The 17,220-nt window shown below is 44.0% G+C and overlaps 1 protein-coding gene across 1 annotated transcript in view; it reads left to right on the top strand.

The window, feature by feature from the left end:
* slc2a4rg (SLC2A4 regulator) overlaps positions 1-15,371 on the top strand; it is a 62,677-nt gene extending 47,306 nt beyond the window's left edge. Inside the window, exons 6-9 of the mRNA XM_062979087.1 lie at positions 2,259-2,550; positions 2,802-2,930; positions 5,110-5,234; positions 8,966-15,371. Of these exons, the coding sequence (XP_062835157.1) occupies positions 2,259-2,550; positions 2,802-2,930; positions 5,110-5,234; positions 8,966-9,077 (658 nt within the window). The 3' untranslated portion in view covers positions 9,078-15,371. The remainder of the gene's footprint in view (positions 1-2,258; positions 2,551-2,801; positions 2,931-5,109; positions 5,235-8,965) is intronic.
* The last annotated feature ends 1,849 nt before the right edge of the window (positions 15,372-17,220 follow it).

The following is a 17,220-nucleotide window of genomic DNA, read 5'->3' as shown; positions in this document are numbered from 1 at the left end:
GAGTTCTGTGGAGGCTGCCTGGTCCTGCGTCTCCTTCTATGGGTGACCTCCTTCCAAGCCTGAGGGTTGTCTACCTTTGAGTTGATCTCCCCATAAGGTTCCTGATCATGGTCTTGGTGGTGTTGGTGTGATGCAGGCTGCTGATCTACAGCAGCGTGTTGTGCAGTGTCCAAGAAGAGCTCGAGTGCCTGAATGTCCTTAAGGGTCTTAATACGGTGCTCGAGCTGTTGGATCCTCTGCTCCATCAGAGTCATCTGTTTGCATTTGGAGCAGATGTAGTTGTCTAGTTTTTGTGTGAAAAAGCGGAACATGCCACAGCTGGTGCATGTGATGGGAATGTTTTGCTTTTGTTGCATCTCTTGGTGAGCGTGGTGGCCAAGTGGGATCTTTGTACAGTTAGGTAATATGCACGCACTTTATGTGCAGACTGCAACAAACCACGTCTTTGTGTATTTGTTTATGTTGCTTTGTTTCCTGTATGTACTGCAAAGGACGGCGCGCGCGACACTGGCAAATAAAGCTTTCCCAGAAACTCAATTAACAGGGGACAATGCCTGCTGTCAATCAACTTAAGTACCTGGCTCTCTTTCAACACAACAGTCACACAACAGTTAGACTTTGACCACAGGAGCCAAGCCCAAACTCAGTTTAAAATCTTAGCCAAATCTTAGCCAAATCCTACCTGAAGCCAGGGAGCAAAAATGTCCTCCTGCTTCCTCTGCTTCTGCGAGAACCAACTGCCCTTCTGGGATCAGGCTCTGGCAGAAACTCACACTGGCAAATAAAGCTTTCCCAGAAACTCAATTAACAGGGGACAATGCCTGCTGTCAATCAACTTAAGTACCTGGCTCTCTTTCAACACAACAGTCACACAACAGTTAGACTTTGACCACAGGAGCCAAGCCCAAACTCAGTTTAAAATCTTAGCCAAATCTTAGCCAAATCCTACCTGAAGCCAGGGAGCAAAAATGTCCTCCTGCTTCCTCTGCTTCTGCGAGAACCAACTGCCCTTCTGGGATCAGGCTCTGGCAGAAACTCACACTGGCAAATAAAGCTTTCCCAGAAACTCAATTAACAGGGGACAATGCCTGCTGTCAATCAACTTAAGTACCTGGCTCTCTTTCAACACAACAGTCACACAACAGTTAGACTTTGACCACAGGAGCCAAGCCCAAACTCAGTTTAAAATCTTAGCCAAATCTTAGCCAAATCCTACCTGAAGCCAGGGAGCAAAAATGTCCTCCTGCTTCCTCTGCTTCTGCGAGAACCATGATGGAAGTCGTAGTTCACTCTGCATCAAGACACGGCACTATGACCCCCACTGACAATGGACCTGGACCACATTTGGCACACAGAACCCCCATGACAAAATTAAAGTACTGGAGAGATTTGGGGTGAATTAACCTTGATTTATAGCCATTGTAGATACTCGGATTTATAGTTCACCTGCAATCAAAGAGTACTCTGGACCCCACCAACGATGTCTCTGGAGCTAACTTAGCACACAGAACACCCATCACAACAAAAAATGCAGGAGGGCTTTGGGGGAAATTTAGAAATTGTTGGAGAAGGCTGAAATTTTTCCATACCTGGGATAGAGGATAAGGTTCAGTACCAGAGACAGCTCCTTAAATGCCCTACAATAGGGTCACCATAATTCAGAGGGGACTGTGCCTCCCTATGATTTCCCCTGACAAGGGGCCGGGCTGTGGCACAGGCTGGTGAGCAGCCTGCTGCAATAAATCACTCCATGAGGTCATGAGTTTGAGGCCAGCCCGTGGCGGGGTGAGCACCCGTCAATTAAAATAAAAAAATAGCCCCTGCTCGTTGCTGACCTAGCAACCCGAAAGATAGTTGCATCTATCAAGTAGGAAATAAGGTACCACTTATAAAAGTGGGGAGGCAGGTTTAACTAATTTACTATGTTGGAATGAGGAAGTGCCATCAGAGTGGATGATGAAGCAGCTGCTCCCCCCTGTGGCCAGAATCGAACATCCCCTCAGAAGAAGGTTAAATTGCCTCTGTGTCTGTCTCTGTCTCGGTTCTATGTGTTTATGGGCATTGAATGTTTGCCCTATATGTATATAATGTGATCCTCCCTGAGTCCCCTTCGGGGTGAGAAGGGCGGAATATAAATACTGTAAATAAATAAATAAATAAATAGTTTCAGTGTCTCCTGCCAGACATGGGCTCTTTTTGCTTGTGTGCACTCCCTCTGTATCCACTTCTGATAACAGCCCTCCCTTTGCTCCCTCCAGGCGCAAAGCCGACCTCGACCAGAGCGACGGGGAAGAGGACTTCTATTACACTGAGCTGGATGTCAACGTGGACTCCCTGACGGACGGCCTGTCCAGCCTGACGCCCGTCTCGCCCACCTCCTCTGTGCCGCCCGCCTTCCCCATCTTGGAGGAGGGACCCCAGACCCTGCCCATCCCCTTCAAGCCAGAGGTCTCTTCGGTGCCTCACTTGAGCCAGCTGACACCTGTGACCATGCTCAGCCAGTCAGCGCCCACCAGCCTGTGCCACGTCCAGAGCGACCACGCGTACCAGGTGAGTTCCCAAAGCAGGCGCATTACGACCCACGTATCCATAGAGGGTTAGTGAAAATCACAGAGATTAGTAAAGTATTGCAGACATGAGCCAACTTGGTCCCTCCCTCCAGGTGTTTTGGACTTCAACTCCCACAATTCCTAACAGCCGGTAGGCTGTTAGGAATTGTGGGAGTTGAAGTCCAAAACACCTGGAGGGCCCAAGTTGGCCCATGCCTGTCTTAAACTAAAAGCATTTTCTTTCCCTTCCAGGCTGTAGGTCCTTCTGGGACGCTTGTGGATATGAAAGCCCCGTCCCCTGGCATGGAAATCAGCATTTCATGGCAGCAACCGACCTTTTTCCCACCCCCTTTGCCCCCCGTCCTGTTTAAAAACCCGTCGGTAAGTCATCCTCCAGCACAACTCTTGAGGTCAAAAACTGACCATAGAATTGCACTTCAGGAAAGCCTTGAAGACATGGTTGTGTACACAAATGTTTAATGAATGAGAACATCGGTTTCACATGGTCTGGACTAAGATTTACGTATGAGGATTTTAGATGAATGGATTTCAACTTGGATCTGTTTTTAAATTTTGTATTATATGTTTTGTTACGTTATGTTATTGTTTTCATATGAACTGTTGTTTTAATGTATTGAGTCAGGCATTGAATTCTTGCCTATTTTTGTAAGCTGCCTTGAGTCCCCTCGGGTGAGAAAGGCAGGGTAGAAATGCTGTAAATAAATAAATTCATAGCTTAGAGATACACAGAGCAATCTTGTTGGGGCCTGGTGTTCTTAATGCTGCACAAAAAATGGAGGGCCTGCAGTATTGTATGTATTTTAATTTATACACTGCCTTAAATCTCAGATTTTTGTTATAAAAATAATTATAAGGATCAGAAAGCCCCAACTGCAGAAGTTGCCTGGCCTTCGTAGAAAGTCCAACAGAAGTAGATAGCTTTGTTATCTCTACTTTTAATAGTTTTCATCTCTACAGGGGTAGATATTTTGTAGAGTTTGTGGTGCTTTAATTGTCTTTCCAAGACAATTTTTTGCTTTTAAATGAGTTTTATGATAATTGTAATGTATTGTTTTATAGTGTCGATTTTATTGTGGTTTTATTTACTGTAATGTGTTTTAACTGTTGTATTTGTTTTGTTAGCCGCCCCGAGTCCCTGTCGGTAGATGGTGATGGGGTATAAGTATAAAGTTACTTACTTACTTACTAAGACCAGCTGGTCTACAGATATTGTAGATTAATAATATTACTTTAATAATACTTTATTTTTCTATCCCGCCTCCATCTCCCCAAAGGGACTCGGGGCTGCTAACATGGGGTCAAGCCCAAAAGCAAGAACAAAGTATAACAAGTTAAAACATGTATAAACAGTATCAACACAACAGTCTAGTAAAATAAACAGAATTCAAATGTAGTTTTACAATATTACACCATGATAACCAGATAACAGATAAAGTAATAAAAACAAACATCTAATGCAGTGATGGCCAACCTATGACATGCGTGTCAGCACTGACACGCCTAGCCATTTTTGCTGACACGCTGCCGCATGTAGATTGATTGGATGACTATGTCTTTTGTGGCCAAATTTGGTGTGATTTGGTCCAGTGGTTTTGTTGTTTACTCCATGAGAATTATGCACATTACATTTGTATGTATGTATATGTGTGTGTGTGTGTGTGTGTGTGTGTGTGTGTGTGTGTGTATATATATATATATATATATATATATCATTCTGTTATTCTATTATTATTGTATTATATTATTATATTATTACTATTATATTATTATTATATTATTCATTATTCATGACTACATTGAAACTACAATAGAGAGAAATCAGCGTGGAAACTGCAAGAGGTACCATAGATTGTTGTACATGGAAATAATGGTAGTAAATAGTTTTTTTTATTTATTAAATACAGTTATATATTACATTTATATATTTTTGTTATTTAAACTATATATATTGTGAAATTATGGTTTTTTTCTCGAAGTGACACACCATCCAAGTCATGGTAGGTTTTTTGGTGAATTTTGACACTAAATGTAAAAGGTTGCCCATCATTGATCTAATGGATAGGATGAGGGGGGGGGGGGGGTTCAAGTCTAAAAGTGCATAGTTTCAAGACCATTTAATAAAGTGCCTGGACAAATTTCGTAGAGTTGTCTTAGAGAGTTTGAGGTAGGATGGGATAGGAAGAAAGATAAAGTGCAAAAACAAAACAAAACACTATGTCTATAAGAGGGGTCTATTTGTGTTGTTGATTATTCAAATGCACACTGGAAAAGTCAGATTACTGCAATGATAGCTTATAATGATGCAATGCGGCTAGGAATGTATACGATCCACGATGCCAGCTACTGTTTGCAGCTAATCTTAGAAAGGGTGATGACCCATGTCATCATATGCCTGCCCTGTAAGCTCTGGTGCTATTGCAATGTTGTTGCTGCTTTTTCTACTCCGTCCCCAGTGTTGCCAGGCTGTGCTCGTAGTTTCTTAGGCTTCAATAGTTGAGACTTCTCTCTATGCCTTACGTTTGTTGTCCTTTCCCCACAGGGCTGCTTAACTCCCATCCGGCCCGCTGACTTGGGAGAGAAGCGTCCGCAGGTCCCTCCCGTGCCCATTGCCAAAGGACACCCCCTTGTGCCGTCTTGCATGCCAAAGCCAGCCACAGGCACACGGTAAGTTCTTATACATGGCTATCAGGTCTCCTCTCACTCAACCTTCTCTTTGGCCGGTTAAACATACCCAGGTCTTTAAGATACTCTTTAGAGGGATTCATGGTTTCCAGACCTTGGATTATTTTCGAGATATTGACACTTTCCGGCTTGTCAATATCTCTCTCTTTGCCCAGAATTGGACACATTATTCCAGGTGAAGTCTGATCAAAGCAGAATAGAGGGAGATTTTTATCCAAACTCCTGTTGTTGCAATCTAGAATTGCATTGGCTTTTTGAGCTGCAGTATTACACTGTCGGCTCATTTGATCTTCTAAGGCGCCAAAATCGTTTTCACACTATTTATCTATGCATTTAATTTTTTTTCTGCATAAGTGTAATATCTTACTGCAAAGATGTTATTACGACTGAGGTTTTTTCAGGCAGGGGGGAATCTTTTTATCCCACCCGCTGCCCCAAATTTGTAAAGGATCTTAATTACGAGGAGTTGCCACCAATTTGTAATGGAACTAATTATGACTGCCACCAATTTGGAAAGATGGAACCAACAATTGAAATGATCGAGCCACCAAAGACTCAGGGAGGAGACCTGTTACTTTTACTTCTTTCTTCTTTTACTTATTTACTTTAGATGGTAGCGTAATTGATTCAAAATACATATGACAGAGGCTTCGATGTTGGAAAAACAAGAACAAGTTTATTCAGGCACAAAGCTTAGTGGTTACAATGATGTTTCTCACAAAGAGGTATTCTTAATAACAGTTACAATACTTGAATAAGATGAATCAACTTTCTAAAATATTACTTCTTTTACTTAAGGAAACCCCATTCCTCAGTCACTTTTATACCACAGTCACCCCTGTGATATGCTTTCACAGATTCTCTGTTCCTTACTAGGACACAGATTATATTACATAAGTCACCAAACTTATTTTAAACTGACTCAAAATGACCAATTGAGTCTCTCTGATCCCTTTAACCTAGGATCACTCTTCCCTGTGCCTCATCAGAGCACAGACTGGCTCTCTTTTTTTAAAACTCTGCACTTCTTCAGCAAAACGGCAGTTGGCTCCGCCCACTTCTCCATGGCAACCAGCCTCTGAGTGCTGAGAGCAGCAACTGCAATACTTATCCTTCTAAAACACAAACACACAATTAGACATAACATTTATAAACCAAAAATTTGTACTTCATTACACTTACATACTTCTTTTTTCTTTACGATTCCTGCAACTCCCCAAATGCCACACTAATGGTGTTAGTGTGAGACCTATGCTCACTCACACATACATTTTATTATTTATTTACAGCATTTGTATTCTCACCGCAAAGGGGACTCAGGGCAGATCACAAAACACATATACAGCAAACATTCAATGCCAATTATAACAATGACAAGACAAACAACAGATAGAGCTATACGTATATAGGCTTTCCCATCTTTCGGCATCCTTTGATGCTGTGCTCGGTTATGGCCACCAGGGGGTGCTGTTGCTCCATTTCCCTGCCAAACAGCTCTCTTTGTTCATAAACATCCTCCTTTTTCTAATCAGTTTCTATTTATCTACTCACATTTGTTTTCAAAGTGCTAAGTAGGCATAAGCTGGGCTAGAGGTCAGGAGCTCTCCCTGACCTGGGCTTCGAACTGTGAACCTTCCGGTTGGCAGGATTTATTACAGCTTGGTGATTAAACTGCTGTGCTAAAGCCCGGCCCAGACAAAAGAAAAGTTTTCAAGTTTTGGTCCAGCCTCCTTGGGAACCTGGTCTCTGCACACCATTAAGGATCTCTGCTTCGTGTTTTCATAAAATCCTAGAGCTGGAAGAGACCCCAAGGGCCATCCAGTCCAGCCCTTTCTGCAGTGCAGGGACACACCATCAAAGCACTCCCATTAGATGGCCATCCAGACTCTGTTTAAAACTCTCCAGAAAAGGAAGCTCTATCACACTTCCAGGCAGCATTTTCCATTGTCAGGCAACTCAGGGAATTCTTAGTATTGTTTAGATGGAATCTCTTCTCCCACAATGTTTAATATGTTTTATGTTCATGGTACGATGTCTCTTTGTATGGTTTTTAATGGTTTTAATTCATATTTATATGCTATTGATTTAGTTGTGTTATCTATTGCTTTTATACGTATGTTGAGTTATATGTACAGTAGAGTCTCACTTATCCAACATAAACGGGCCGGCAAAACATTGGATAAGCGAATATGTTGGATAATAAAAAGGGATTAAGGAAAAGCCTATTACACATCAAATTAGGTTATGATTTTACATATTAAGCACCAAAACATCATGTTTAACAACAAATTTGACAGAAAAAGTAGTTCAATACGCAGTAATGCTATGTAGTAATTACTGTATTTACGAATTTAGCACCAAAATATCACGATGTATTGAAAACATTGACTACAAAAATGTGTTGGATAATCCAGAACGTGGGATAAGCGAGTGTTGGATAAGTGAGACTCTACTGCCATGTTGTACTTTGCTCTGAGTCCCCCCCCCCCAGGAGTGAGAAGAGCAGTATAGAAATGCAATAAATAAATAATACATAGTAATACACTTTATTTATATTCTGCTTTATCTCCCCGGAGGGACTCATAGCGGATTACAGTAGGCACATATAAGGTAAACATTCAATGCCTTTTACACAGTGAACAACAGTGACATACAATACACAGGCAAAGTTCCCCTTCCATCTCCAGTGTCTGGAGGCCGGGCTGTGGCGCAGGCTGGTGAGCAGCCTGCTGCAATAAATCACTCTGGTCATGAGTTCAAGGCCAGCCCGTGGCAGGGTGAGCACCTGTCAATTGAAAAAATAAAAAATAGCCTCTGCTCGTTGCTGACCTAGCAACCCGAAAGATAGTTGCATCTATCAAGTAGGAAATAAGGTACCACTTATAAAGTGGGGAGGCAAATGTAACTAATTTACAATGTTGGAATGAGGAAGTGCCATCAGAGTGGATGATGAAGCAGCTGCTCCCCCCTGTGGCCAGAATCGAACATCCCCTCAGGAGAAGGTTAAATTGCCTCTGCGTCTGTCTCTGTCTCGGTTCTATGTGTATATGGGCATTTAATGTTTGCCCTATATGTATATAACGTGATCCGCCCTGAGTCCCCTTCGGGGTGAAAAGGGCAGAATATAAATACTGCAAATAAATAAATAAATAAACACTGGCTATCAGAAGGTGCGCTTGTTGCATTTTTCCATGCTGAGGAGCCTGTTGTCCGTAGACATTTCTGATCGTGTTGCTTGCATATCTGCATGGGGTGCCCTTTTACTTTCCCACCAAGGTGGTACCTATTGATTTACTCGCATTAGAATCATAGAATCAGAGAATAGTAGAGTTGGAAGAGACCTCATGGGCCATGCAGTCCAACCCCCTGCCAACATTACATGGTTTTAAACTGCTAGGTTGGCAGAAGCTAGGGCTGACAGCGGGAGCTAACCCTAACTCATGGCTTCGAACTGCCAACCCTCCGATCAGCAGATTTCCTGCATCTAGTGGTTTAACTTGCTGCGCTACCGTGGCTTCATTGTGTTGTGTTGAAAGAGAGCCAGGTACTTAAGTTGATTGACAGCAGGCATTGTCCCCTGTTAATTGGGTGCCTGGGAAAGCTATATTTGCGAGTGTCCCAGTATCCAGAGCAGCAGGAAACAATCTTGCCCCCTTCTTCTCAGTGTGAGATCCTCACCAATATTTTAAACATGATGCTGTTCCTCTTTCCAGGAAGCCGCGAGGAGAGGCCAAGAAGTGCCGGAAGGTGTACGGGATGGAGAACCGCAACATGTGGTGCACAGCCTGTCGCTGGAAGAAGGCCTGCCAGCGGTTTGTTGACTGAGCACCGCCCCGTCCGTCCATCCATCCATCAATCTGCTCCTCTGTCTGCCGGTCCCGCTCTCGGTCCTCCCGCGTTTTGCACTTCCGTGCCACCAGCCCGGCCTCCTTCCCTGCCCGTCCGCTCCTTTTTCCAGGCAACTCCACCACCGCTGCTCCCCAGTCCCTCGCACAAAAAGATGGGGAGCGGGTGGATTTCCCTGTTGTGCCTTGGCTCAGGAAGGAAGGAAGGCGTCTGGGCGCAGACAGCCATGGAGCGGGTAGCTTTGCAGACAAAGACGTCGTGGCCCTCGGTGGAGACGCCTTGTCGGTTTTCCAATATTCATATATTTTTTAACACCTGCCACCAACTTTTGATGGGCTCACGGCAGTGTTATCCGCTCCCGCGTATGGGGGTTGAGCCTTTGTCTTTTGGGATTTCCTTCTTCATCAAAATAAGCTATTTTTTTCCCTATCCCTTCTCCCGCCCTCACTTCCTAACCCATTTGGGATCTCACAGCCTTTAAGGTTTCAAGCGAGGGAGAATTAGCAAATTCCTATGGGAAGGGTATGGCTGCTGGAGCCAAAAAAGCCACATCAGCCAAAGGCTGCTCCTTTTTTTCTTAGCCTTGAGTAGTGAGCAAGGGCTATCCAAAAACACTTCCTGGTTTTATCCCAGATTTTTTTCTTCTTTCTACTTTTAAAGCTTTGGTGTTTTGAGACTCACAGCAAACAATGAAGCAGCAGGCGTTGGAAGGACAACGTTGCTTCGCTTTTTCTCTACTTTTTACCCCCAGTTTGTCCTTTATCAGTGCAACAAGCTTCTCGGGAAATGGGATTTTCTAAGTTTGTTTTAAATCCGGAACTGAGATGTCTTGTCCAGGACACAGAAGTGAATGGATGACTATCTGGGGTCTGTGAACCTGTTTTGTTTTCCCTTTTCCTTCCTGCTTTCTGTCCTCACTTCTTATCCATTAGTCCTCCTTCCTTTGCCTGGAGAAGAAGGCTCAGCTATAGGAAATCATTCAGATCTTACGAACGGCCTCTTGGTGAAATAAATGCCTCTGTTTCTGGCAAGGAATAAGCTATTCACTGGAAGGGCTGCCTTGCCTATTCCCCGCAGCGCTGGACTGAATTTGCATCAATAAGTGACGCTGACCACACAAAGGGACGCTTCAATGTCCAGATGTGCAATCCCAGACTCGGATCTGTGACAGATTTGTCGGCGGGGAAGTCGGAGATGGATCCGCCTCGGAGTTTGTTGTCTCGGCGCTGGATCAGCAGTGCCAAAATTCACCCCGCCGCTCGCTTGCTTTGGCTTGAAGTTGTATCTTGGAATCAGGATTTTTTTTTTAAAGAGGAAATTGTATAATCATCTGTATACATCTCTTGAGTTTTCGCAGCAGGAAATCTTGCCAAATGTCGAACGTGGAAGTTTTGTTTTGCTTTTTTTGGATTATTCTCTTTGCTTTTCTACCTGTCTAAAATGATGTCGCTTTTGTGAGGTGGGGATTGATTGGTTTGTTTATTTTTGGCTGTTGTTTGTGGGTCAAACGGACCCAGAATCCAAATGGTGTGCTCAAGGACACTAAAATGCATCAGGAATGAGAATTGCGTGGCCTTCCAGATACAGTAGAGTCTCGCTTATCCAACATAAATGGGCTGGCAGAACATGGGATAAGCGAATATGTTGGAAAATGAGGGATTAAGGAAAAGCCTATTCAACGTCAAATTTAGTAATGATTTTACAAATTTAACATCAAAACATCATGTTTTACAACAGATCAACAGTAAAGGCAATTCAATACATGGTAACGTTATGTAATTATTGTTAAAAAAAACTTACCATACTCTTTGCTCTCTGAGACTGATGCAATGCACATTGGGCCTCTCCATGCACCAGGCGTTTGCCAGGAGGGGTGAGATGTAGCCGGTGCAAGCTGGATGCTGTCCTTGATAGGAAAGGTCTGTGCCCCTCCCAGCGGGTGCCCAGTACAGGGAGAAGCCAGCTGCGTGTTGCTGTCTAGAGAGACTTCTCTAGGCAGCAACGTGCATTGGGCCTCTCGCTCTTCCCGGCGAAAACCTGGTGAGCAGAGAAACCCACTGCATGTTGCTGCCCAGAGAGGTTTCTCTAGACAGCAACATGCAGTTAGCCTCTTGCTCCTCCCGGCGAGCACCTGGCGAGCAGGGAAGCCTGCTGTGTGTTGCTGCCCAGATAGGTTTCTCTAGACAGCAACGTTCAGTGGACCTCTCGGTCCTCCCAGCAAGTGGAGAAGGCCATTGTGTGTTGCTGCCCAGATAGGTTTCTCTAGACAGCAACGTTCAGTGGACCTCTTGGTCCTCCCAGCAAGTGGAGAAGCCCATTGTGTGTTGCTGTCCAGAGAGGTTTCTCTAGGCAGCAACGTTCAGTGGACCTCTCGGTCCTCCCCGCAAGTGGAGAAGCCCATTGTGTGTTGCTGCCCAGAGAGGTTTCTCTAGGCAGCAACTTTCAGTGGACCTCTCTGTCCTCCCAGCAAGTGGAGAAGCCCATTGTGTGTTGTTGCCCAGAGCGGTTTCTCTAGGCAGCAAGGCACAGTGGACCTCTCAGCCCTCCCAGAGAGCGCCCGGTGAGCGGAGAAGCCCGCTGTGTGTTGCTGTCTAGATAGGTTTCTCTAGACAGCAACATTCATTGGACCTCGCGGTCCTCCCAGCAAGCGCAGAAGCCCGTTGTGTGTTGCTGCCCAGAGAGGTTTCCCTAGGCAGCAATGTGCAATGGGCCTCTCGCCCCTCCTGGTGATTTAAGAAGCCTGCTGGTTGTTGCTGCCTAGAGAAGTTTCTCTAGGCTGCAATGTGCAGTGGGCCTCTATGCGCTTGCCAGGAGGGGCGAGATGTGGCTGGGACAGGCCGGATGCTCCGACAGGAGAGGCCTGCTGTACAGGAGAAACAGTTGAGCTGACCACGCCAGATAATCCAGAATATTGGATAGCGGAGGTCGGATAAACGGGACTCTACGGTATTGACTGCCACTCTCAGCAGCCCCAGCAAGGGAGGCTATGTATTTCTCGCTCAGCAAGATCTGCAGGGCCACATAAATCCCACTCCTGGTAGTAATTCTTGAGTAATGGCTCGTAGGAGCCCAAAAGCTGTGGCTTTAGACAAGAGCTCACCTGAGGCACCAAAGTCCCTTCTTGCACAAATCATCTGGGGGCGGGTTTTGCACAAGTGCCCCGGCTGTTCTTGTGCGAGAGTATTTTGCAGTGCTGTATTGTGCCCTAAACTCTCTAATTGTGTGTGTGTGAATGGGGGAAATTATGCCTAAAATGTTCTAGAATGGAAATTGTGCCTAGGTGTATTGCACATGGGAAGATTATTAGTATTCACACCCACTTCCATAAATACTGAGTTAGGCTGAGACATCCATACAGCCGGCCCTCCATATTTGCAGATTTGACTTTATACCAGATTTTGATTATTTATGAATTGGCTCATGCCTGGTATATATGTGAGTTAAAGCTAGCTCTGTTCTTCAAAACAACTCACATTCTGTGTGTGTTGTCACACAGCACACTGTCCAATCCCTAGTTGTGTCTTGCGCAGCTATGAATCTTGCGTGGAATCTTGTCCTATTTGGTGGATAATAATGGAAAGCCATCAGGCCAAGCAGATGCCGGGAATAAGCCGGACTCAGCCAATGCCTCATCAGGTGGCCACCCTTTCTTTGCACTATACCAAACTGCACAAGGTTTCTATTTTTATAGATATATGTATAAAAAATACATTATGTGCACGAAAAGCAAATGGTAGCCAAATTGGTATTTTTGGTAGCAAAATCTTTTTTAAAAAGCAACGCCTCGTATGCACAAAATGTGTGGGAGAGTTGAAGAAAAAGAAAGTGTCTTTTAACAAAAAAAAAATGGGTTGCTGTCAGTTTTCCAGGCTGCCTGGCTATGGGCCAGAAGCATTCTCTCCTGATGTTTCGCCCACATCTATGGCAGGCATCCTCAGAGGTTGTGATGTCTGTTGGAAATTAGGCAAGTGGGGTTTATAATATCTGTGGAATGTCCAGGTTGGGAGAAAGAACTCTTGTCGGAGGCGGGTGTGAATGTTTCAATCGGCCACCTTGATTAGCATTGAATAGCCTTTCAGCTTCAAAGCCTGGCTGCTTCCTGCTTGGGGGAATCCTTGCTTGGGAAGTCCATGTTGGGAGAAAGAACTCTTGACTGTTGGAGGCAAGTGTGAATGTTGCAATTGGAACAACATTCAGAAAGCAGGGGAATTCCAGATAAGAAACAATCATGTCCAGCTAATACCTCCCAACAAAGGATTCCCTCAGACAAGCAGCAGCCAGGATTTGAATCTGCAAGGCTATTCAATGCTAATCAAGCTGACCATTTGCAACATTCACACTTGTCTCAAACAGGCAAGAGTTTTTGTCTCCCAATCTAGACTTTCCACAGATGTTATAAACCCCACTGGCCTAGTTTCCAACAGACCTCACAACCTCTGAGGATGCCTGCCATAGATGTGGGAGAAACGTCAGGAGATAATGCTTCTGGAGACATGGCCATACAGCCCGGAAAATTCAGTAAACCTCTGATTCTGGCCATCAAAGCCTTCAACAACACACACAAAAAATATTCTCTATTTTAGGTTTTGTTTTGGTCTCCCCAAAGTGTTAGTCCTGATCATAGGTCAGAAAGGGGTCTTTTGAGGACTACAAATTGCACAATCCCCCAGCACTATAGGATTAGGGGATTCTGGGATTTATAGTCCTCAGAGGTCTGCCTCCTGTTTCTGTACAGATGCAGATAACATTTTTACCCTTTATATTGATTTACTTAATCTTTCTCTAAGTCAGCCATTTTTCATGTGTCTCTTTTTCACACCACACAATGATCATATTGGCGAGCTAAAGCAGGCATGGGCAAACTTGGGCCCTCCAGGTGTTTTGGACTTCAACTCCCACCATTCCTAACAGCCGGTAGGCTGTTAGGAATGGTGGGAGTTGAAGTCCAAAACACCTGGAGGGTCCAAGTTTGCCCATGCCCGATCTAAAGTAACTCCAAATAATCCACGGAGCTGTGAAACCCCAGTATCCATGTCCCTGAATTATGTAGCGTTAAAGAGATTTTAAATCTTTAGTTTCCTTCCATGATAAGAGGCTTCTAACACGGCAGCCTTTGTTTCTTAAGTTTTCAGGCTTTGCTCCGGTGCTTGTTAATGTTCGATGATAATCAGCCCTTTCCCTGTATGATCCCTTCTCCCTTCGAAGTTGCCTTTGGGAAGCGGACGCAATAGTCCTATGCAGAAGTATAGTAATGGGGGACGGATAGAAATAATGGCCCCGCAAATCAGAAATTTGCCTTCCGCAGTGCAATTTTAATTCTAGCATGGATTGCATTACTGTAAGAACCCCCATAAGTGTGAAAATTGTCTCAACTTCTCTGTGCAATTCTCTGATATGCTTCCCCTGAAAGTTTCCATAGAGTTGCATTGGAAGAGCTAGTAAACTAACACTTGGACTGGAAGTAGGGTGATTGAATGTTGTTCGGTGGTTCCACATAACTGCGACCTGGATGGGAACATATTCCTTGCCGTTATGTGGGTTTTAAAACTTTAGAAGCACAGTTGAGGTAGCCAAAGAAAAGTGCAAAGTGACCAAGAGAATTCACAAATGTTTGTGGAAGTGATTTTCAGGTTCAAGTTTGGGAAGCCAAATTCTTTGGGGTGATTATTTCCCCTCTCCTCCTCGCTCCGCCCTTGGTCCTATGCATCCCTTTCCTTCCCACGGGTTCTGTTGAATGCAAGCGGACTTTACTTCTGCGTAAGCAATAGGATGGTGTTGCATGGCAAGCCAGTGTGTGTGTCTGTGTGTGTTTTGTGTGCATTTCTGTTCGGGAAGCTTTATTTTATATATACATATATATAAAAGCAGCTTTGGAATCTGTAAAGGAAAAAAAAAAGTGGAGATGATTATTTTTTAACTGTGCGAGATCTTTCAAAGACCGACCAAGATCGTAAAGTGTTGTTTCTACTTGCAGAGTTATTTCTCGGTATAGAATTGTGCTGTAAAGATGTGATCCGAATGGAATGGTACTTGGGAACGAGCCCCATTGGAAGGGGTTTGGTTGTGTGTAAAATACAGAAGGACACCCCATATCCATGGTTTTTATTTACCTGCGCCTGACAAAATATGTCCTTTTCTAGGTTCTCCAGGCAGTCTATGGTATGCTGGAAGTGGTTTGTTCAATGGAACTACAATATGCTCTCAGCTAAACGGAACTCTCAAGTAACTGGCAAAAACATCAAAGAAATAATAAAGACTATACTTTAAATAACATTAACTGCTATTTAATTGCATACTACATTCACAACCTAGCAGTTTGAAAACATGTAAATGTGAGTAGATCAATAGGTACCGCTCTGGCGGGAAGGTAACAGCATTCCATGCAGTCATGCCAGCCACATGACCATGGAGGTGTCTATGGACAACGCCAGCTCTTCGGCTTAGAAATGGAGATGAGCACCAACCCCCAGAGTCGGACACAACTGGACTAAACGTCAGGGGAAACCTTTACCTTTACCTTACATTCACAAAGCTGTTTTTATAATACAGTAAAATTGTTACGTTCAGTTTGTCTGCATTTAATTTTAATAACTATATTTCAATATTAATATCAGAGTTTGTGGTATGGTTATAGTATGAGGTATAGTGTTAGTTAGGCCTAATTTTAATAATTCCCAAACAACCAGAAACTCCCATTTGTCCATGTCAATCCCATTGGGTTCCGGGTAACTGAGTCTGCTACTGCATTACATAACTACGCACTGCTTGGAACATACACTGTTTTGATCCCTTCATCCATCCTTGGCTTTGCCACATTTGATAAGGTTAAGGCAGGCATGGGCAAACCTGGGCTCTCCAGGTGTTTTGGACTTCAATTCCCATAATTCCTAACAGCCGGTAGGCTGTTAGGAATTGTGAGAGTTGAAGTCCAAAACACCTGGAGGGCCCAGGTTTGCCCATGTCTGGGTTAGAGGCACAGGACCCCCACAAAAATGGAAAAAACATGAAGTGAAAAAACTTTAAACTCTGGAGATATGCTAGAGGGCCTGGAGAAAACATGAATTCCAAGAGTGAAAATATTAAATCTGTGAACAATCCACAAAACTGAAACTTGCGTATGTAGAGGGACAATTATTTGTCAGTACATGGAGATATTCAGGACTGAATCTCATTGCTACAGTAGACCCATTAAATCAATTTTAAATGGTGAGTCAGTGCTTGCGTAAATCCCTTTAATCTAATTGGTACTATCAACAAAATCTGGGTCCAAGTTTTCTAAACCAAAGAGCCAAACATTTCTGATTTCGAATCTCATTCCCCTGCTCCAAGATAGGCATTACAGTGATGTTTTCACCCTCGTTTCTAGTACATTGCTAGTTAAAATAGTGTCATTAGCCGTAGGTAGGTAGGTATAGATTGAGGTGTGAACCAAGAGGTGGTGAGGAAACAGGATTGTTTACCATAGTTGGAAAGTTAAACAGGTTGTCTTGAGTCAGAAATACTCTCCTGATATCATACAAGAATAAAGTTGGAAGAGACCACATGGCCATCAAAGCCAACCCGCTCCCATGCAGGAAAAACACAATCAGAGCACCCTTGACAGATGGCCACCCAGCCTGTTTAAAAGCCTCCAAGGAAGGATCCTTCACGGCTATGTGTAGTCACAAACCTGCTTTTTTACCCAATTTCTTCTTTCAAAGCAAAACTTCTAGGACATTAAAAATGTACAAATGATGCTTCTTGCGCTGCTCAGCTGTGCTCAGGCCACCTGTTTGTACTGGAGGAAACATGCTGATCGGTTTAAGAAGCATCAGATATTCAAACCCATTTAAAAAGGAAAAAAAAACAAATGCTTGTCTTGGTCTTTAAATACTGTAAAGCAGGCATGGGCAACCTTTGGCCATCCAGGAGTTTTGGACTTCAACTCCCACAGCTGTTAGGAATTGTGGAAGTTGAAGCCCAAAACTCCTGGAGGGCCAAAGTTTGCCCATGTCTAGTTTAGACATTCTTATAAAATATTGGGCGGTTTTGGGTGCCTCCAAGTCATCTCCAACATATGGCAGAACCTTACCTACAGAAATACAAGGGATGGGTCCTAGAAGAGTCCAATGGCAGCAGAAAG

The sequence above is a fragment of the Anolis carolinensis genome, chromosome 4 (assembly GCF_035594765.1).
Source record: "Anolis carolinensis isolate JA03-04 chromosome 4, rAnoCar3.1.pri, whole genome shotgun sequence".
Classification (NCBI taxonomy): domain Eukaryota; kingdom Metazoa; phylum Chordata; class Lepidosauria; order Squamata; family Dactyloidae; genus Anolis; species Anolis carolinensis.
This window is presented reverse-complemented; position numbering and strand designations above follow the sequence as displayed.